The sequence below is a fragment of the Neodiprion pinetum genome, chromosome 7 (assembly GCF_021155775.2).
Source record: "Neodiprion pinetum isolate iyNeoPine1 chromosome 7, iyNeoPine1.2, whole genome shotgun sequence".
In the NCBI taxonomy this organism is placed as follows: Eukaryota; Metazoa; Arthropoda; class Insecta; order Hymenoptera; family Diprionidae; genus Neodiprion; species Neodiprion pinetum.
This window is the reverse complement of record NC_060238.1, coordinates 18,130,632-18,153,374: the sequence shown is the minus strand read 5'-3', so window position 1 is coordinate 18,153,374 and position 22,743 is coordinate 18,130,632. Positions and strand designations below refer to the sequence as shown.

At 36.1% G+C, this 22,743-nt stretch overlaps 3 protein-coding genes across 3 annotated transcripts; all 3 read left to right on the top strand.

Moving 5' to 3' along the window:
• Nucleotides 1–1,579: 1,579 nt before the first annotated feature.
• Naa35 (N-alpha-acetyltransferase 35) lies at nucleotides 1,580–7,074 on the top strand. Its single transcript, XM_046634668.2, has 10 exons — nucleotides 1,580–1,737; nucleotides 2,213–2,274; nucleotides 2,415–2,950; nucleotides 3,202–3,394; nucleotides 3,639–3,820; nucleotides 3,985–4,317; nucleotides 4,951–5,343; nucleotides 5,506–5,679; nucleotides 6,076–6,192; nucleotides 6,284–7,074. Exons 1-10 carry the CDS (start codon nucleotides 1,685–1,687, stop codon nucleotides 6,422–6,424), a joined length of 2,184 nt encoding a protein of 727 aa, XP_046490624.1. The 5' UTR covers nucleotides 1,580–1,684; the 3' UTR covers nucleotides 6,425–7,074.
• Nucleotides 7,075–8,795: 1,721 nt separating this feature from the next.
• Nucleotides 8,796–15,164, top strand: LOC124223718 (IQ motif and ubiquitin-like domain-containing protein). The gene is made up of 5 exons (XM_046635952.1): nucleotides 8,796–9,019; nucleotides 9,950–10,177; nucleotides 12,344–12,711; nucleotides 14,603–14,981; nucleotides 15,059–15,164. The coding sequence occupies exons 1-5, from the start codon at nucleotides 8,796–8,798 to the stop codon at nucleotides 15,162–15,164; spliced, it is 1,305 nt and encodes a 434-aa protein (XP_046491908.1).
• Nucleotides 15,165–18,982: 3,818 nt separating this feature from the next.
• Nucleotides 18,983–21,654, top strand: LOC124223717 (IQ motif and ubiquitin-like domain-containing protein). Its single transcript, XM_046635951.1, has 2 exons — nucleotides 18,983–20,090; nucleotides 21,092–21,654. Exons 1-2 carry the CDS (start codon nucleotides 18,983–18,985, stop codon nucleotides 21,652–21,654), a joined length of 1,671 nt encoding a protein of 556 aa, XP_046491907.1.
• Nucleotides 21,655–22,743: the final 1,089 nt, after the last annotated feature.

Below are 22,743 nucleotides of genomic sequence, written 5' to 3'. Positions count from 1 at the left end.
GGCGCCACAAAGGGGGCTGGCGACACAACGAAAAGCTCACGCAGTTCGGAGAACTACGGAACCAAGTCCACGCACCTACACCACCGCACCAAGCAGCGATATACCATACGTAAAAATCTACAATATAGTAATAGCTAAAGAACTAAGATCACAGGCGTGCATGCGGCGAAGATGTCGTGCCCTAATTAGAATTCCTAGAAAAGAGGGGAGGTGCGCAAAGGCGACCAAAAAACTAGAGAGGGGGATCGTTCTGCGCAACGATCGACCCCTATAAAAAGGGCGACCGATCACTCGATCGCTCTCTTGTGTTTCTACCTCCAGATTCGTCATCTAGTTCCGGTACAGTCTCGCGGTAAAATCCTTTAGCCTTTTGCATTTAAACTTTCATACAACGTTACTCTGCCCAAAAGTCCACCGAGCTTAAATTCCATTGTGTCATACTAAGTTTAAGATCTTACACTGTGTAACTCTGCGTTTGTGACTCTTAAATATCAAACTTATAAAATAAACCAAGTTAGTCAAAATATCCAAATATTAAAGTCAGTTATTCCACTAAAACCTCTCACCAATCTACAAGTCATCGCATCCAGAATATTCTCAAAAAGGTAAGCCAAATTAAATCTTTCATCCAACAATTTCTCCCTCTTCGGTTCGTTCGACTAGAGCGACAGAATGCCCGTTGTCCGGTGTATTTCAATACTTAATCGGTAATTGGTGACCCAAACTACTGATGTGAGTCTGGCTGTAACTGTGTGTGAATGTTTCCGGTGTCTAACATCTGGGGATTTCCACTAGGTACCGTTCCGACGTCACACGTGGGTAAAATCTTCCTTCCTAGGGTCCTAGGTAAAAATTCTCGAAATGCGAAAAATCATGTGAAAAACGCACGGACGTAAGAAATATACAACCAAGCGATCTGTAGTCTGTGTTTTTTTACGGACGACGCAGTGGAAAGTAAAAAGTAAAAGCCAGGGAGAAAACCATTGCTGAACGTAAAAAAGCAGGGATTTGTGCGAAAATGGGTTGGTAGATGGTGGGAATAAGCGATTGGCCTGTGGACATTACTCACTGATCTCTTAGGGTATGTTCCGATATACACTGCGAGCACTGTAAGGTGTGTCGTCAATTTGGTATACTGCGAAGCCGTTCCTGTATAGTTAACTATACTGGTTACTGCTTAAAACGGAACGCAGTACAGTATACTGTGATCGACATTTTTTGGCGTTACCTTCATTTCATACATAATATTTGTTTCACATTGCAATAAAAACAATTTATTCAAATTTTCCATTTTTGTTTTTAACGGCCGATATTTTTAAATGACAATATTCAATAATAATAATTATCAACAGTGAAAGCTGTTAAATTTCTGAACGCTGTTGATCACGTGATCAAAGCACTGAGAGCACCTTACCTCGAAAGCACCAGTGTTCACAGTAGAAAAATGGCGACGATTTATGACGTCATATATTTCCCTGGGATACTGCGACTGTATACTGTCCGTCTATAACGGAACGAATTTCTCCCTAGTAAGAGCACTGAACAGTGCTCGCAGTGTATATCGGAACATACCCTATATTGGTGACATTACTGCAGGCGCGAATGTGCTGCAAATTATTGCAGTGGAATAGGAAAATATTATAGGAAGGTTTAATTATAATATCTAATGAAGTAATTTTTTAAAATGACAGCTTTGGCAAGAGATCTAGTTGAAAATATTCACGAGAAAGAAATGCAGTAAGTTAACATTTTCATCCAACAACCCGATTTGACGAGTCTTCCGAAAATGTTGTCACTTTTAGGTTAGGAATAAGTCAACCCCAATCCATACTCCAAAGCTATTTCTATACAAAACACGTTTTACTTAATTATTCTATTTTCCTTCTATCTAAATGGAATCGAAGTAATTTTTTCACCATCTTCTGATTGTAAAATGGCGGGAAATTGAAAAAAAATGTATTCAATTTATGAGTATAAAGTTTGTAACGTTGATATAACGTTACATTCTTAAGAAAAATCATGTATGTCGTAACTTTAGAATCGTTTGGAACTCAGTAGACTAGAAATACGGCAAAATATAATCTTATTTTGAAAAAACTGACTCCTGTAAAGTAATTCTGAAGATGCAATATGGTAATGTTTTAAAAAATGATTTCATGACATTGACTGTACGTAATTCAAGCTCGTCTTTATTTCTGTTTTAAACTTTCAGTTTCGACCAGCTGACATACAACTGGGTTGATATCACAAATGACTTCTTCAGTTCCGTGCAAAGTAAGCAGTATTCTCATTGTATTCTAGAAATTATTAGTTGTATGTTTATCCATACTTTTGAAGCTTTTTGTGACCATCTTCTGAAAGATTGACGGATTGCAATTATTGTAATTTAATTGACTAACGTTACCTATATTCAGGCTTGGAATTGGGTGAACTTTTGCACGATGAATTATTCGGCCTATTTGAAGCCATGTCTGCTATCGAAATGATGGACCCAAAAATGGATGCCGGGATGTTGTGCAATCGAGGAAACAGCAAGCCATATTCGTTCAAACAGGCAGTAGACTCTGGGGCATTAAAATTGGATAATTTAACCTTGGCCGAAGTGATCGGAATCATTGATTCGACGTATTCTTGCATAGTCTCTTGGCTTGAAGGGCACAGTTTGGCGCAAACTGTGTTTACTAATTTGTACTTGCATCAGCCAGGTCAAATATTGGACAAGTCATTGCGAACATTTTGTTATGCAATTTATAAGATTATTGAAATTATTAAAGACTGTATTAACAAGGCTATGGTTTTTGAGGAGGAAGATTTCCAAAGCGTAACATATGGCTACAGATTACAACAGGATATTACAGAGCAAAAGACTATAGCAATGCTGAAAGAAGTGGAAGAGGAATTGCACAGAAAAAGTAGAATAAAACCAGTCGATGATGAGTCTAATCGAGAAGTAAGTCCTTTTTCTTGTATTTTATTAAAATGTTTTATAAATTCTAACTTGTGGTATCTTCGATACGCTTAGCTGTATCCTAAGATTTTACGATGTTATTATTTTATTACAACTCGAGAGTTATTTGTCCAAGTATAATCACATCATAGTCGAGATTGTCGATTACTGAGTCGTTCAAACTAGAACATAAATTATGAATGATTACAGAATTGCGACTGCGAACGTTGAGTAATTTGATTTTTTTTCCACAGTATAATGATGCTCTGGCCTTATATGCTAGAATAAGGTTCACAAAGATGTTTTATCAAACCCTGTCGCTCATGGGAAGGAAAGAGCAGCTCCATCAAAACTTGGCTGATTGTCAAAGGCTTTTATCAAACTGCTCTGACATGATGCAGGTCATGATAAAAACTGTTTCTCGAGGTGTAAAAGCTGACGAATTATGTTAGTACACTTTCTACCTGAGTTAATTAGGTTTACAAGCGATTATGACTATTTAACTGTACTGTTTAAAGAATTTGCAAACTGTAAAAATTATTTTCATAACTTGACAAGATCTTATTGCAAATTCAAATTTTTCCTCTAATGCAAAAGTATTAGATAACTACTGATTTTAATTTAAATTTCTTTGACTTTTGTAAACATGCGTTTTGAAAAACTTGTAGAATGACGTCAATCCTTATTTCAGGCGATCATCCAAACATTATGGGTTTTGACCCTATGGTAAATCAGCGGTTATTGCCTCCGACGTTTCCAAGATACACGAAAATCAAACCACGAAGTGAGGCCTTGGAGTACATAGATGAATTATTAAATCGATTGAAAACGGTCAGCAAAATAACGGGGTACACTAGCTTCCACGGCGCTTTGGTAAATAAATTGGCCATCAAATAACATACAAACATATCTGATTGTACAACAATTATAGTAACAATGTTCATGAGTTATCAAGTCCGTAAGAAAATTTACTTTATTGTGCCAAATATGAAAAAAAAACCTTTTCCACAAATTACAAATAATGCTCCTGCTTTTAGGATTTCTTTTTAGAGTTTTCACGCCAAAGCCCATGCATACTATCCAGATCCATGCTACAAATCGTTTACCTGCCTCTAACCAATCGAGTTTTTGGAACTCAAAGTTTCGGTGATGTATTGAGAGATGCTGCTAGGGCTTTTATTGCTCCTCCAGCATTGATGCCGAAAATCACACTACTGCAGAATCACCAAGCAAAGGATTATGTTGATGGGTTCTTGGGCCACTGTGTATGCTTGTTCGGTAGTTTAGTGCAACTTAGTGGACACAATCGAGCGCGGCAAAGAGATAAACTGGCCCATTTGTTAGAAGACTTTGCTGCTCTACAAGATGAGGTATTTTGAACTAGAAACATCAACATTTGTAGCAAAAGTGAAGGAATTTGCAGAAAATCTATGCTGAGTAGTCAAGTCGAGTTTAAACCTCAGCTAATCAATGCAGCCCTAGTTGGGAGTTTAAAAAGTTGAGAAAACTGAAAAGAGTCATGCAATTGAAGCAATGTCCTGTAATACCACTTGATTTGAAATAACTGCCAATTTATTATGTAGCATTTTCCTGTTTACTGTTCATCGATTGATGAGTAATACACTGAGAAAAATTTCTAATTGTGGTTATCATACAGTCCTTAGCTACTTTTATTTTTCATCATACTGATAAATGTACTTCGGGATAAAAAATAGAAAAGAGTTTTGTAACTGCAACCCGAATATCTCGTATGTGTTACTTTTCGTTTTATTAGATGGTCACTCCTACTATATTTTATTGTAACTTGCGTAATAATTCAATGTTGAGGCTACAATAAATTGATGTTAGAGCTTTATTCAACAAAAAAATAGATTTAACGTTGCAATAACCAGAAAATGAAGTTGTACCGTTACTGTATCGTTACTCATTATGCAAAAATTTAGAAGTAGTTACGACAAATGAGATTTTTCTCAGTGCATTGATCCTGAAATTAATTTTTACAGGCTGAAAGAGTGGATTCATATCTGCACACATTATCTTTGAAAAGCGACACTCCAAGGCCACACTTGGCATATTTTGGCACATGGATATTGTACCACACGCTGCGTGTGATGGTTATGTATTTACTGAGTGGTTTTGAACTGGAATTATATTCGGTCCATGAGTATCATTATATATTTTGGTACCTGTACGAGTTTTTATATGGGTGGCTTATGTCTGCAATCACAAGAGCGGACTCCTTTCTCATGGAACAAGATATTCATAGTGAAACTCACAAAGGCAGAGGGGCTAAAAAAAGTGCTAAAAATAAGAAAAAAAAATCCACCCCTAGACCATACAGTCTAGAAATATTAATGTACCAAGCTATGCAGAATATTTGTGGCGGGTACTACAAGGTCAAGATTTTTTTTGATTCTGTAATATTTCTTTCGAATCAATTAATTTATAAATTTACAAAATTATCTGTTGGAATGAGTTCAAGAATAACCAAAGACGCTGTTTGTCCGTTATTTATGTTGACATTGATGAGCCTCGTCTAAAGTGTGATATTTTCACAGGCGTTGATGGGATTTCGAATGGATAAAAAGATTCCTCTACCCGAATCACACTTTGACTCGGAGCGAGTGAGATACGAGCACAGGTTGTTGCCTTTTGCATCATTATTAACTCCTCCACCAGTTCCTTATCAGGAATTTCTAGACATGACAAGTGGGCAGATGTTAAACAGAGATGTAAGTTAGTAGTCTGTGTAAATCGTAGGTAAAAAGTAACATCGAACTTTTATAAGTCACATTAGAAGACAGCAGACAAACTGCCGAGGGAAATGCAATTTCTTAAATATTTTCCTGAGCCGATTTTTTGGGAGATTTTGTGCCATAGTTTCGTAAAGTATACATGTATAGTATGTAGGATAAAAATTTCGATCTGATTGCAATATGGATATGTTGTAGTCTCGTAAAAGAACGGTTAGGTAAACATCTAAAAAATGCAGGATTTCTATATCTTAGTGAACACTACAACATATCCGAACAACAGCCGGATTGAAATTTTAACCCTTAAAAGCTGGTCATAAGTTTGTGGACCGGCTCAGATACATCGGTATACTCACGTGTTCTTTTGCAATACAGGAAACTGTTACAAGTGAAAAGCAGTACCTGGCTGGTTGCGGACACTTTCATCAGGCTAGAAATATGTTAGAAAGTGCTCTGTCCTTGTATCCAGCAAATGTGCATACAGTTAATCAGGTAATATACATACACTTGGTCTATCACAAAGTGCCGATGAAATCATTAATACAATGTCGTTGCTAATTTAATACTTCGAAATTGTTTTCAGATTAATGATTTACTCAAAGTATCGAAGACGAATTTTATTGTCCTGAAACTTTTGGCTGGAGGACATAAAAAGGATTCGACGGAACCCCCGATTTTCGATTTTTCGTGCCACCAACATTTTCCGTTGATTAAACTCGCTTAGCTTGTTTTATAGTTACCTCAATAAATTCCCATACATACAATAGTTATACATACCTATATGTTTACAGTGGACTCTCCATACCTACTTCTCGGCCCAGCTTCTCCTTGCATACAGTACTATACGAATACGTACTTCACAGGGCAGCTCTAGATTTGGAAGTAAACCGAGACTAGTCAGGGAATCTTATGGTTTTGAAAAAGTCTAGAAATTGTACTCATCCATTAAGAAAATGTATTTTTTCAGTGAGTGATTGTTGTGCTTTACTCAATGTTCTGTAGGTTTTGACTGCAAATTTACAGAGTGATAGTATAACATGTATCAGGAAAGAATAATAGCACGTGATCTAAAATGGTGGTAGGAATTGAAAGAGTGGATTTTTTGAATTTGTAACGAAGCTTTACTCAAATTTCTTTCCCCTAATTTTACTTATAGATATCAGAGTGAACTGAATTTCTTTTCAAACGGTTATTGAATTATGGAGAGTCTATTGTATTTGTTTGAGGATTAGTTATGCGTCCAAGTAATTTTCATATTTATTAAAACTGTTTTGAAAGTTGTAAAAAATGTTAAAATTCTTTGTATGTTTCTTTCCATTCATGCTTTCGCATTCACGACAAAAATTTCTGTATTTCTGTAAATAAACTATAATATCCATTGTTAGAAATAGTTTCATTTTATTCTTCTCTCTCTTGTCACTTTACTGCGGGCTGTGTTTGCATTAAAATGCATCATCTGCCAAACATAGGACACCAAATTTACAAATATCTGCCTTATGTAATAAAGGGATATCCACATTCTCCGTTTTAAAGTTACGCTAGTAACTTATTGAACATAGAAGATTGGTGCTGTGTGTAATTTTCAGGATGAATGAGCCACATCGGTTGAATCAAAAGTTGCGAAAAGAGTAACGCGCCAGGTTTAGCCAATAAGCTCATTGCTTTTTTAGATATGTCATGATCGCACAGTGCTGATTGACCCGATACTTTCGCCAATGATGAAGTAATGGAACTTATAAATAAGCGTTTATTTATTACATTATATAATTAGCGGAGGTGTGTTGGTCAGCGGTTTAACTAGAATCTTGCTCACAAGAAATCCGGGCTTACATTACATCCACTTTTGAAAATAATTGCAATCTTTGTGCCAAAATGTACTTCCTAGATGATTTTAGAATTCCGTCTGAATCCAATGTTTTTTGCAATGGAAAATTTATAAGACACTCTTTGAGGTTTTTTAAAGATGTACAAAATGTTTTGACAACTATTGTAAGGTTTTAAAAATGATTAAGCTCTGGTATTTTTTAGATCCAATCTCAGTCCCAATTGTATAATGTTTTTGAGCTTATTTTATTCACTATATAGATCTCAAGAGATTGCCTGAAAAAAGTTTAGAAATAGTTACTTCTAGAGTAGACGAAAATATGTATTTGTAAGTACGTTACAACAGATGTTCGTCAGTAATGATATTTATATACTGTAATGGGGATTTTCATAAATGTTTTTCACACATCTTGCGTGGAACTGATCAGCAAGAAAAACATTAGCGCTAAAACATTAGAATCTGATTAAAAACACCAGAGTTCAGTAATTTTTAACATTCTGCTTAAAAAAAAAATTGTTCTCAAATTGTGAATATCTTAGCTTACGTCGTATTCGAGATTGTTCAGATTCAATCTTGTTTGGTAGTTGGTATGTTGAATTATGAGTGTTTACAATAATTGGCGCAAATAATGACGTTTTAATTTTTTTTTTTTCGGCGGTGTCTGCAACTTATATCGATACATATGTATATGAGGTATTCCATGCCAACTGAGAGGACATTTTCCCTGACCCCCACCAATTTGCATCATTATTTTTTATATGATTCTACAACCTAAAAAAAGCACTCACCATTTTTTTCAGATTTTTCGTCCCAACCATTCTTTTTTAAAAAATGTTACAAACCCACATAAACTGATATTGTACTGCATCGTTCATGAGAGTGAAGAAACAAAAACCGATTGCGAGGAAAAATAATCGAGTCAGTCGATTAATCGAATTTGAAAAGTGTTCGATTGTTTTGTTCATTCTCAGGCGATATCAAGGAATGAAAACAAAACACTAGGTGAATTACAGAAACGAAAGTGAAATTGACACTTTTCCAAGTATTTATTATTTCATCAAAAATCCAAGTTGCTAGTATCTAAGCATAATTGAAGTATACAATTATTACAACTTTGTACGATAAATCGTCGGTTCGTGTTACGCAGAAACGAAAAACAAAAAACCCGTGAATGCAATACATCATTTTTTTATTTTCTCTGTAATCGGAAACATTGTTTTACCTTACATCCGACTGATTGGAGATTGAAAAAGGCGAGAATATATAAAATATGGTTCTCGTCGTGGAAGTGGAAGATCGTACGATAAAAAAACCTTATTTGGGCGGATGGCGGCACAAGATTACCGGCGTTCAATATTTAAATGCAAATTCTCAAACCGGGCCTCGACAGAAACGAATACCATGGAACTCTCAGTGCACAAGACCTATTCAAACGGTGGAAACAAAGACCCGATTTACCGAAACGCCTGTCCATCGAGCAACTCAAATGTGGCGGTAATTAACGGATTATGTTGTTTTATGGGGCCCCATTACACCTCTGGCCTTCGACACTCATTCGATTTTAGTTTCCCTTATAGGGTTTTATTACACTGTGTGCGAGTATCTTGTCTGATTGTTTTTAAAAATTATTCGAACGAGCGTCTTCAACTTCTCAAGAATTACAATTTGACGGTTTACAAAATCCGAGAATTTTCGATTCGTGTTGTCTCGGAATTGGAATGTCGTATCTGAAAAAACAAAGTGATCGATGGATTTGTCTTGAATCCAATTTTTTGAAAAAAGAAATACTTCGACATTTTACGAAAACGCTTTGGTTGACGAAAAATAATTTGAAAAAGACTCACCAAAATTTTTTCAATTATGTAATCTTTCTCGGAATCAATAAATATTTTCAACACTCAACGTCTTCCTCCAGATGGAGAAATTCAATTTCAATTTACCACGGAATAATATCACATTATTAAAATTTATTTTCTTATAAATTACGTACTTCACAAGAGATCCTCCCCCCCCCCCCCCCCCCCCGATCCACGCTTGATAATGTCTTCCCAGAAGTCGAAAAATTCTATCCTATAATTTGAATTTCTTTTGTTTTTCCTTTATAGTAATCCGGAAAAAAGTTTGAAATTTTTTTGATATTACAGTTGTATTCAAAATGAATTCATTGACCAATTTGTTTTTGTTGTAATAACATTTTAATTTTCAATTAAGTTCAGTCGAAAATTCTTGAATTTCGTAAGCGGTCCAATTTTGACCCATGAGAACTTTGGAATGAAAATATAAAGTCGAAGGTGTGTGTCGATGTTCGAAGGTAACTCAAATCGTGTGGAATACCGTTTATATAGATTATAGAGCTGATTTTATATGTTTGATCCAGCAATGAATGAATTTTAAGGCTACATTTTCACGCTTATTTTTTCGCAGTGAAGATTGTTACGTTCCAAATGTCTCGGATAAATACGTTGGACCAAAACCATACGAAACTTATGATGAAATGCAATCGAAATTAGACATCGAAGGCAAAGCTACGATGATACAAAAATATTACAGAGCATACCGAATTGCCAGATTTATAAAAGAGTCTGCTGCCACATATCGACAATTCGTGGCAGACTGCAAACGGCACGAGGAAGAAAGGCTCTTGGCATACAAGTAAAACACTGCATGTTCATTGTCTCAAAAAGTGACACTTTTCTGGTGAAAATTATTTCTACGCCAAACTGTAATAAAGTGCAATTCGTTAAAAATTGTAGGAAATATTCGAAAGTCGTAGGAAATTCTGAGAGCGTGGCAAATTTTGGAAAATCGTTGAAAATTGTAGTATTTTGCATAGAAAATTGCAAATTTGTACGAAAAATGATGAGCATTTACAATTTTTTTAAAAAGATTATTACAATTTTCTACACGGAAGAAACGTATATATGTATATTTTTTTCCGTAGAAACTCGTGGAATTTCGTAAAAAACTACTAGTTTATACAAAAAAAATTATAAAAATCCACAATCTTCTATGAATATCAATTACAATTTAGGTTCCAGATAAGACAAAAAAAATTTCTCGTAGTATTCTCAGAATTTCGTTGAGAAGTACAATTTTTTATAAACTCCAGCGAAAAGTACGTCATTTTAGGAAAGTTTGAGAAAAAGTAAAGTTTTTTTTTAACGAAAATCGGGAAAAACTAAAAAATCGTAGGAAATGGTTGTTTTATTGCAGATTACTTGTAGAAAATCATGAAATATTACAAGCTGAAAATCACCCGGTTATTATAATCACTCCGAAAATGAAAAATTGAGTTTTCACCAGATCTCGACCTTTCAAATTCTACGAGAATCTTTTTCGATCATTTTCGGGTGGACATCCGGGTGTCTGTGTGTGCGTGGCTGATAAATTTTTTACCCGACACAATCTGGAAAACAAATGAACGAATTTGGATAATGTTGGTTTCAATCCTCGGAGCTTTTTCTAATTTAGAAAATACTTGAAAGATGTCCGTAATCTTATAAAGAAACTATATATATTTATAGTTACTGGAAATTGATATTTTTTGCCGTAATTCTATGAAAAACAGTTTCCTTATATTTTCGAGTTGTAGATTTCCGCAGGACTCGTAAAAACTCGCAGTTTTCGCAATTTACTTACGTGAAACTATCACTGAATTTATAAAATTGTATATTTCGAATGAATTCGTTATACAATTTTACAAAAGTTCGCAGAATTTGTTTCTTAATTTTAAGGCTAGAACATTTTTTTTATTTCTGTTGTAGAAAACTGTGGATTATCGTAATATTTTTTACAGAAATTCGTACGTTTGAAATTTTTAGATTATTTGATTTTCATTTTGTTGTAGATAGTTGGAGCTGACGGGATTTTTTCAAAATTCTACGTAAAAAAAGCAAAGTCGATATCTTACGATTGTCTCTTTTTCCGTGTCTCCGCAGATTATAGCAGAAATTATTTTCACCAGGGCATCCTTAAGGGGACATGTCAGTAAAACTGTAGACTGTTTCAGATTTGCTTAAAATTTGAATTCATAATAAAGCACCACGAAACAAGTGATTTTCACTCGGTTCCAATCAGTTAAGTTCCACGTATGTGTCCAGGTATTATGTAAAATACCGTGAAAAAGTGGCGTTTTTCAAATAAATTCGAATCAAAATTTTTTGCAAAAATTATCAATTGCCAATTATTGGGAAAATTGGATGCTTTTTTGTTGGTAACTTTTCATGGTAACTTTCGTTCCCTACGCTCCTCCAATAGCTGTAGATTTTTTTTAGTTTTTTACGACACGAATTTTAACGCAAGTAATTTTTCGCAAAGCACCACTTTACATTATTTTAAATAATACCTGGTCACACATGGAACGTAACCGTGGGGTTAATCACTCGTCGATTTGACGTACACCTGTATTCAAGATTACAATGATTTCAAAAGATTTTAAAGGATTTTAAAAGTTTTTAAAAGATTTTAGATGATTTCAGACGATTTTACGAGATTACAAAAGACTTTATGGTATTTCGAAAGATTCAAAGTGATTTCAAAAGATTACAAGAGACTTCATGGGATTTCAAAGGATTTTTTCAAAGTCAAATTTCAGGGATTTCAAAAGATTTCCGGAAAAGTGTACACCAGATTTCACGAGTGATTAACCCTTCCAACGTAGCTTTCGGAACCGAGTGAAAACCACTTGTTTTATGGAGTTTAATTACGAGTTGAAGTTTTAAGAAAATCGAAAAAGCCTAGAGTTTCACTGACGTTTCCTCTTAATCCTAAATGCCTGTTCTCAGATGATACGTGCTTTCTTCTTATCCTTTGCAATAGGAGAAGGCATCAGCACGACATTATAAGAAAGACATATCCGTCGTCGAGATTCGACTTCGACATGTTGTACAACTTGATGGATCAGTGGAAACATTCCCAGATGAAGCGGGTTGCAGGCATATTTTTCAAGGGAGCCCAAAGAGCGGCAAATGTGATGCTGTTAAACAAATCGGTGGACATGTTAAGGGAGATTGATCAATTAAAGCAAAACGTTAAAACCGAGTTTCTGGAAGAGAAAAAAATTAAGTTTCTAACATTTCACTGTGCGCCAATCGAGTGGAACGGATACAAAGGCAAACCCACGCAGATGATCACTGTCAAAGTGCAACGTGCTCGCGAATTCAAACGGCTGTATGACAATTTGAGCTGTAAAAATTCGACTGTCGAATCACGTACGGAGCTACTAGTGATGCTGAAAAATTCACTAAAGTATCATCACTGCCAAGCGGTTAACGAATTGGTCTATTTGATCGATCAGGAAATCACGCTTATGAGTCGTGGAGTCAGAAACAAATGGTTAAACCAATTGAGGCGAAGAATTGAGAGTGCAGTATCGTATTTTAGTTTCACCTTGAAATACCACTTTGTTGTATGTACATTAGGGTGGTCCTTACAAAAGGCCATTTTTGAATTTCAATCGGCTCGAAATAATTCAAAAATATTTTCCTTGTTTTTTTAGATTTTTATCTCAACTCTAACCCGTGCCCGCAAGAGGGTTGATTTCCCCATTTAACCTCTTCAGGAGCACATTAAATCTGCCAAACGGATTTCGATAAAATTTGGTATTCGGGGAGTTTTTGGCCCGCTGACTATGCATCTGAAATCAAAATTTGGAAATTCATAACGGTGGATCCAATATGGTGGACCATAATTCAAGAAGTCACTCGATTTTCGTGAATTTCGATACTCAAAGAACTTTTGAGGTCACTGATTACCAATCTTCTGAACTGGAAATTACAAAATTCAAAATGGCGGATCCAATATGATGGACTAAAATCCCAAAAGTCAATTGATGTTGCTATATTGGATCAATCATTTTGAATTTTGTAATTTCAAGTTCAGATTCGTAATCAGCGACCTCGAAAACCTCCGGGCACCGAGTTTTATCGAAACCGAATGACTTTTTGAATTATGTGGAACTGATTTTGGAGGTTAGCCGGTCGAAAGTCAAAAATGCCCTTTTCAAAGACTACCCTGATGTACAGTAAATTGCACAAATCCCTTATCCTTCTGGGTAACTTGTTTTCGGTTTGAAACAAAATGCGAGTTGAATTCTTTACGAATTATGTGACAATGACTGGCGATACAGCTGACGTGAGAAAATGGGAAGCATTGTCACATGATTCGTATAGAATTAAACTCGTATTTTGTTTTGGACCGAAAATAAAAAACAAGTTAGACAGAAGGTTTCAAGCATTTTTGCATTTTACCGTACGTATTAACGTAAAAAACTTGAAACCTCCTTGAACATATAATGCATATCTTTCCTGAGGCTTGTATTTCATATGCGTTTTCACCTCCGCAGATTCGTTTCTGTACTTTGTGCAAAATAGTGAAAATTGCAGGTGCAATTGCAAGGATGACTTTATGTCTCGAGATCAAAATTGCGAGGATCTCAGACTTCCTATGGAAACAAATATGTTGTTTTGTAGACGCTGTTTTAGGATGCTATCGTATCACAGGTTTTCGGCTCACGTGAGAATGAAGAAACTTTTATTTTGTTCAGGTAACAGTATGAATATACGTTTAGCATTTTTTTTTGTGAGTTTGTTCGGTTTTGCATTGTGGAAGATATTGTCTTGTAAATTGTTTATTTAAATTTGACATTTTTTTTCATACAAGGTTGAAATAAGATTGCAAAATTTCTTCAATTGATGAGTGAACTTGTTTGTCTGATTAATAGTTAACCGTTCTCCCCCATAAACATTCAATTTTTTAAATACACATACATTTTATTTCACGGAAATAATCTTAAATATTCGTAATAACTTGTGAACTGAAAAAACTGGTATTGGAAAACTTTATTTAAATATCTGAAACTTGTTAGAAAAAATCATTATATGGAGAGAATTAAAAAATTCGATTTCGTTAGGTTTTATAAACCCGTAAAAAGAGTTCGTCTGAAAAATTTTGGAATAGTAAAATTTCATACAGTTTATTTTCTCAATGTAGTTTCTTGTACACTTTTCTTGTAACTATTACGTAAGCAAATTTTCTACTCACCTAAGATGTTCTATTCAATATCGATGGAAATTTCAGCTTGTGAGAGATTGGTCGAGGGAAAACAGGCCCGTATAAATTTCTCTCTGTATACGTATCTGCTGAACGGTATACGAGAAGATGAAATGAAAAGGAATTGCTTTTCGAGCCTAATCTTCATCTTGCGCGAGCCCGGAATATATCACTTGATTAACAACATTTGGCACGGTAGATCGGTGATAAGTGAGAACGACGATCTTTTCAAATTACGACTTGGTAGATTTGATATAAATATCGAATGGTCACCATGGAACTGCATTTTACTAACTGAGGAGGAAGCCGAGGCTCATTACTACATCAAAGATTTCCGGACAGTTTACGCTCAGAGCTTGCTTGAGAAAATATTTTTAGCTCAAGAGCAAGCCAAAAGTCATTTCAGGTTTAATAACCAGTTTTCATTCAGTGCTTGATAATTTCATAAGGATTGTGTTTACCGTTGATAACTATTTATTACAGAGAGTTGGTCGTCTTCGAGAAACACTACCGAGAATCTTCGCGATTTTACATGGTGCAAAAGCGAAAGGATTACGAAGCTCCAAAAGCAATTCATAGTTACGCTTAGCGTGATTTTTAGGTGGTGGATTATCGCCGAACGTTGGATAATGAAAAAAATTATGTACCCCGCATCAATATTATGCTTATTCAAGATTGAAAATTAAAAATCGATTTCTTACAGTCAAAGGATCAACTTTATACCATCGAATTATTCCTTCCGTCATAGTAGATACATTATCTAACAAGGGAATAATAGACTTTTATTCCTGTGTTACATCTGGGACTTTATTCCCGACTCAACACTGATCACATTATTGACTTAAAAGTGTTTTCCTTTTATGTGTAAGTGCGATATATCGGTCAGAAAACTATCAGCTTACTTAAAGTTTATAATAATACAGAGAGACGTGGTTCGAAATGTAAAAGAAAGAGAGAAAACCAGACACACTGAAATAATATGACCTCACATTTCCCGCACATGAGGAATAATAATGCTACTTTTTTCCAATAGATGAGGGGAAAAAAGTAAAGAGGGAATAATATCCCACTTTCGTCCCACTTTTCAGGTAAAAAAAGTGAACTTTAATTGGTTGAGTCGGGAATAAAAATATCGAGAACACACGACTGCCCGAAAAATTGTAGATTGTAGTCGTATACAACCACTGATTTCAGTGTATACGATGATGATTATTTAAGAATCAATGCAATGTATTTCGTCCGAGATTAGAAAGTTTATACAAGAATTTTTAACTGCGAGAAGATGAAAAACCTCCAAGATTGTTCAACAAGTAACTTCAAAGTAATTTTCATTATATTCTGGGCGGTGTAAATAAGGAGTAAAAGGAACTACGATCGTTTCGGGCGACTCGTCACCTCTGGTGTTTAGCGGTGAACTGATGAATAGATCTCTCGCGCTTCGGTTTTCAGCTCGATCGCTTCGTTTGCTGGTGGCGCCACCTGCGGGCGATTCAGATTTTTCCTGCAGTTACGACATTTGTTAGAGTACGTAAGCAAGTTTATTCTTCCGGCATTATTCATCGAGGTAACCGTGAGCTTCGGTCACAGAAGCCACTGCAGAAGCACCTTTTATTTGTCATGTTTTTTATATTCCATGCAAGATCCTGCATTTGTTTCCATTTGTAGGTGCAAAAATACTTAAACTTTGGAATGATTAGAATTTTTTGTGAATACATAATTGTTTACAATTGTTATAAGTAAACATATGGAAAAAAAAGGTATTTTCGTGAATGTAATTCGTTAACGGAGAAATTTGGTAATAAACGTATTCTTAATAGGCTTGGAATTCATTAGTTGACAAACAGAGATCTCAGAATGGCCATTGGATTTACAAAACTCAGTACATAAGAGTAGTTTTCACCTTCCTCAGGGGTGCATATAGATAGTATTGTGGGTTACACCTATTCTCGGCCTAAAATCGTACTGTCTCAAAATAAATATTTATGTAAATCTCATTCAAGAACACCGTTTAAAACAATTTTGATAATTCACTCCATTTTCACCCCATTTTCTTCTTAATTGCACTCTGTCTTTCAGAACCGCTCGTAGCATCTTGCGTTTACTCCTTACGCCGCGCCTTCGGGATTTTTACTTGAACCAAGCAAGTATTCAATCACACCCCCAGGAGTGCGACCCCTGTTATCTCGGGAGTACATTCTTTCCATTTTCTGAGTTACATCGATCGATAATTAACTCGTTATAATGACTGCTCTCGTAAAAAACATAAACGTTAATAACAATTAACAACAGTCGCAATATCGACTGAACATTTTTGGCAACGCCAAATCGGAGGTGGCAAGAATCAAAAATGAATAGTCTTATCCCACGGATTGGGTCATCATACAGTTGACAATATGTGAATGGAATGTCATAACGTGAGGTCAAGTTCTTATATTCAAACACGTTGACGTTAATAATTAAGTAATTGATATAATGAACAAAGGAAAGAAACTCTCGGTTGATAAGATAAATATAATAAGAAAAATATTTTTATACAAGGCAAACATGTTTTATGCATTTTTTCATGCGCATTTTCCGTACGCAAAGTACGCGTTTCTATGACTGTACAGTGAGTCTGCAAATGCGCATGCGCAGAGTACTAAACAGACCAATTTTGAATCCTAGAACATAAAAGTGGTCTTTTCAATACTCTGCGCAGGCGCTGTCGCGGACAAATCTATCATTACACGAACCTAACCTCAATTTCGTGCTTCGTGAAAAAATGCGTAACATACTCTTGTCATATAAAGAATCATGTGCAACAAAGAGGCAAAGGTCTTTTTCCTTCGCATATTTGCAATATACGTCTTCAGCTGACCTGCGACTCATATTGCAAATTGACGCTGGACTCGAAAGGTCCGAGTTTGTCTCACACGATATACTATTTCCGTACTCAACACTCAATGTCTTTTAAGGATTCCGTACCTCAAGGGGCAAAAAACAACCCCTGTAGGACCATTTTCTTGTCCGTCTGCCTGTCAAGACCCTTTTTCTCAGGAACGGGTATAAGAAGTATCAAGTTGAAATTAATACCAAATACTAAGTTCTACGGTCCCTTGGAGGTGTAAGAAATTCAAGCATCTAAGGCAATGCAATCAAAAGATATATACGGCCATTTATGTCACATATTTTGACACTCGCAGCTAATTTGTTAATACATCCCACAAAGAAAATAATTAAGTTTGTACGGATCCCTCAAGACGTGAGTTCTGCTCGCACTTATCTGATTTTTTCTTCTATCCATTTTCGCAAAAAAATTTCACACCAGCGGCGCTTAACAGGAGAGTGACGTTTATGGCCGGAAAGAAACAGATATTGGTCGCATGCATTTCCATCTCTAATGCGCAGTCCATGCTCTATGTCTGTGATTGATATTAGACACTTTAATAGTGCTTTTCTTTTTTTCGAACAACCACGATATAACTTGCTCAAAGATCGAGCGTTTGCTCTTGTTTTGCTCAAGAGTCCGGATAAATATTTTCCTTCAAACTTGCACATAATTTTGTGGTTTCATCTTTACACCGCGCTGTTAATTGAGACCAAATCTATGACGGTGCGGTCAAATTTATACCTGTAGCGTCTGCAGGATTGATCAAACATCGGAATTCGGGCTTAGCAACCGCATGATTTCGACGCTTATCTGGCAGTTGCACGACGATTTGTTAGTAGTTCCACGGTATCTAAAGAAGAAATTGGACGCGCTAAGTGCATTTAAGATTTTTTTTTTTTGACTTATCATGTTCTGGAAAATTTATCTGTACCGATTGATGACTTATCGTGGACTCGTGATGGAAAACAAACTCTAAATAACCGCTATTTTTCTTCGCAACTCACGATCAGCGTCGCAATTCATATTGCACAAAAAACTACTTTGTTTACTGCTTATTTTCATATTATTTGATTTATCTCATAACTTTTCCCAGACAATTTTAAAACCAAATGGATTTTCGTGAGATCCTGTAACGTTATCAGCTGTAAATCTAGATCTGTCAACAGTGTAAAAATTATATACATTTCAACGTGCAATCTGCAAATGAAACATCTTCATTTAACGCTATTTATTAGCACATAAGGTGAAAAGTGATAAAGAATAATGTTATTTCGTAATCTTCGTTGAATGCTATTACGTTTTTTCATTTCTGCAAAAAGCCTGTGACAAGTACGTTACCATTCTTCTTGATTACGGTCATCCATACTATAGTCTCTTGTAGGTATTGTGATGATTAATTTGATGCCGGAGGAACAATGGATAGGGGCCAGAATTTTGCAGTATCTGTATAATAAAAGAAATTTTTCTCAGGGGTCAGGTATAATAGAAGGAACCGATGCTGAAATGCGAGTAAATTGCGAGTTGGTTAATTTGAAGAAATGGTGATCGTAGTAGAGATTGTCGACAACAGCACAAAAAAGCCGTTTCTCGGTGGGTGGAAAGATGTGAGAACTCAAAGGGAGTATCACAACGCGACAACTCAGACTCGTCCAAGAGATCCAAAAGTATCATGGGATTCCCTGACAAGTCGAGACACGCAAACGACGGTGTTTGCAGATAAATCGACGGAAGTGCCTTTGGAAAAAGGTAGTCAAACATTCGAAAATGGAATTCATATACCCAGGATATCGGACAAGTATTTATTGGCGGGAAAGTTCGAACCGAAACAAAGGAAAGACGTTTTACAAGATGGCGGCGCTTCAAGTGAGAACCTCGAAGCCTTTGCGGTAAAAATTCAAAAATGCTACAGAGCTTATCGGACGCGTGCGATGATACGACACTTCGCATCGATATTTCGCAACCTGGTAAGGACGAACGTCAGTTTTTACAGGACGTTTGAAGAGCAGCATGGAAACAGGCGACAACTTCACATCATAAATTCGACAAAACCGCGAACGCGGGACGATTTTGAAATGCTCTACAATTTGGTGGATCGTTGGAGGATCGAGGAAATTGAAAGGGCGAACCGGACTTTCATGAAGTGTTCAAAGATGGCGGCGCACGCGGTTATATTGCAGAAAGAAATCGAACTGCTCCGAGCGATCGACAGGATGAAGACCGAGGTGAAGCAGGCTCAAGTGGAGAGACGTAACATGGAGTTTTTGATCCGTCGAACAAAGCCGATTACCTGGACGGGATACAGAGGATGTACCGTTTCTATGGAAACACTTAGAGTACAGAAGGCAAAAGAGTACAAAAGGTTGTACGAGTCGATGTCGCGGATGGGTTTAACGGTCAAAGAGCGTTTGAACCTGCTTCTCGAAATCAAGGAATTTTTTAAGGCTCACACGTGTGAAATTGTCCTGGAAATAATCTACCTCATCGATCAAGAGCTCTGCTTACTATCGAGGAACGTGCACGAGACGATGCTGGAGCAATTGAGGGCTCGCTTGAAATTGGCGTTCCTCTATTTCATACGGAAAGAAACATCCTGCGACGCCAAATGTCGGACAGAGGAAGAAGCCGTTGCGTTAAATCAAGACCCTGGTGAAAATAATTCTACGAATTTCCATGAAAATTTATACGAATTTTTACAAAAATTTCTATGCAAAAAGTATAGGATTTGGGACGATTCCTAGTTTTTGTTACTTGGATTTCGTAACAATACGTAGCTTTTCGTAGATTGTCGTCGTTTTTAATAGATGAGTGTAGGTTGACTCGCATTCTTCTTATATCAAATGTTGAAATGGATGCAATTTGTTGTAGAATATCGTAGGATTCTTCGGTTAACAGAATAATAAATGTTAGTTTTTTCATGAGAGTCACTTCTTTAGATAAAGTGAGTTTATCGATATACGACAGATTCTTTAAATCCGTCTAGGTCATACTCACGAACATAAAATGACAAAATCAGTCTTCGAATGTAGACTCGAATTTTGCTCGGAACTTAACTTGCCTGCAATAAGTTTTCTTTGTGAGAGAGATGCGACATCTAGCGGTGGTTCAAAAATAGCATTTCATACTTTCTCATACATATTCGTGATCTTATCGATCTAAATTGAATCCTGAAATTTTCGATCATCGAAATTTTTCGTAAAAATTCGTACTATTTTATCAGAATTTATGGAGTTTACGAAATGTTGTACTTTTCAACATTTCGAATTCCAAGCTTAGATTTTCGTAGATCGTCGTAGTTTTGCTCTGCTCAATCGAAAGTAACCATTCCAACTACGGTGGTAATTTTTCATAGATTTTATGTTTTACTTTCTTGAAATGTACGCGGAACTATTTCTCATGATTTCAATTCTAGATCTTCATAGATATTCATACGCTTCTACCAAAATCCACGCAACAGTATTACGTTTTATGGAAGCTGTATATTTTCGTGAATTTATGTTAAACATTGTCAATTGTCATAGATATTTATGAATGGTGGTAGTTTTCTATGAACTAGTATTTCGAAAAACTGCAAAAAACTACGGTTCTTGATGAATTTTTAAGATTCGCCCTTTTTCCTTATAGTTTGTAAAAGAGATCATTTTCACCAGGGGGACGACGGGTAATAACAAACCAAATGACCCGAGTTTGCGGAAGATGTGGGAAACTTCTGCCCATCACCAGATTCGGCCTCAACAGGCACCAGCGGATTTCGACCTGCTTGAACTGCGAGAATATCGCGCCAAAATCCTCGGTTCGCCCGGTGCACGAGCCCTTCGACGAGATGCTGCGGAGGGTGCGGAAACACGAGGCGAAGATGAAGGCCTTCGATAGTGTGGCCTTCGTGATAGGACCGAAGGGCATCCGGCACTTGGTGACGGTTATTTGGCATGGGAAGTCAGGAATCTCGGAGTGCACAGATTTGCATCAGCTGGCGTTGGTTAGGTTCCAAAAAGAGGCGACTTGGGCGCCTTGGAACACTTTGGTTCTTACGAAGAGGGAGGCTAACGTTCACGAGGAAATTGAAGAGCCAAATCGCGTTTACAGCAAACATCTGATTGAAAAGTTTTTGAGGAAAAATTTACAAGCCAGAGTTACCTTCAAGTCCTTGGATATGTTTGCCGTGACTTCAATGAATGATTCGAAAGCACGAATCATCAATGTAGATTTGTGAATCAAACGTTCAAATCCAGAAATGCGTTATCTGTGATTAAGGTTATGTAATACTCCTACCCTTACCAACCGAGCAAACTCACCCCCTTTTCTTTCTATATTAAATAAACAAACGAATGGAAAGGGTTTAAATTTCGACGGTGCATCGCACTTTTGTTCCTTGGATCGCCGTGCGTCCGGCTGATCGTGAGAGCATTTTTTATTTACGAAATTAATTTATCTAGCGACCTCAATATTCCATGAAAACAGTCTCAAGACAGCTCATTTTACTCCTCATTCTTTCCGAAATTGCGCAAAGTATCTGAGCTATGCACTGTTTAGCTCCTGAAATGCGGGAAACGTGGGAATAGTAAAACATGTTTTTGACGATTTTTAGGATATGAGTAACTTTCATGTATTCCTTTGCGAAAGAGGAATGCACCGTTAAAATTTGAACCATCTTCGTTCGTTTGTTTATTTAATATAGGAAGAAAAGGGATGAGTTTGTTCGGTCGGTAAAGTTAGGAGTACTACACGACCTTAATTTTAAGACGTGTACACGAATCGTTTTCGTTGGTTATTCCGTTGCATTTACGTTTGTTATATAAGTTCCTATTTTTTTAATAAGTATATAGGATAATCCAATACCCTGGAGATGGTGCAAACAATCTAAGTAGCTGTATAAGACGACAAATTATCGTTGGTTTTTGTTATGTTTATAATATAATAGTATATTGTTGCGATGTATGAGCAATCGATTCAAAGTTTGTGATATTTGATTACCTGATACCGATACTTTATCTCAATAGACTGTTACGATTACTATATATAAAGCATTCCATGCCAACTCAACCTACCGTCCGTCGGAATTGGCAATTTTACTTTGGACTTTGATATTTTTAAAATCTTTTGGGATCTACGAAAAAGAGTTCCAAGATGTCACCCGAATTTTTTTATTCATCCGTTCATGAGATGTACGAATTTTTCAAAGTATAAAACGTTTTTTCTTTAAATCCCGTAACTTTTTTTAAAATGCATTAATTTGAATGTTTTTTTTTTTTTTTTGTGAAATTGTGTGTTTTTCATTGAATTCTTCAATAATGTGATGCAA

Excerpts from the sequence above, each read along its gene's own strand:
- LOC124223718 (XM_046635952.1), top strand. The coding sequence starts at position 8,796 with ATGGTTCTCGTCGTGGAAGTGGAAGATCGTACGATAAAAAAACCTTAT. Across the intron at positions 9,020-9,949 it reads CGAGCAACTCAAATGTGGCG|TGAAGATTGTTACGTTCCAA; the intron begins GTAATTAACGGA and ends ATTTTTTCGCAG. Across the intron at positions 14,982-15,058 it reads CAAGCCAAAAGTCATTTCAG|AGAGTTGGTCGTCTTCGAGA; the intron begins GTTTAATAACCA and ends TATTTATTACAG.
- LOC124223717 (XM_046635951.1), top strand. The coding sequence starts at position 18,983 with ATGGTGATCGTAGTAGAGATTGTCGACAACAGCACAAAAAAGCCGTTT. Across the intron at positions 20,091-21,091 it reads TGCGTTAAATCAAGACCCTG|GGGGACGACGGGTAATAACA; the intron begins GTGAAAATAATT and ends CATTTTCACCAG.
- Naa35 (XM_046634668.2), top strand. The coding sequence starts at position 1,685 with ATGACAGCTTTGGCAAGAGATCTAGTTGAAAATATTCACGAGAAAGAA. Across the intron at positions 1,738-2,212 it reads ATTCACGAGAAAGAAATGCA|TTTCGACCAGCTGACATACA; the intron begins GTAAGTTAACAT and ends TTAAACTTTCAG. Across the intron at positions 5,680-6,075 it reads GGCAGATGTTAAACAGAGAT|GAAACTGTTACAAGTGAAAA; the intron begins GTAAGTTAGTAG and ends TTTGCAATACAG.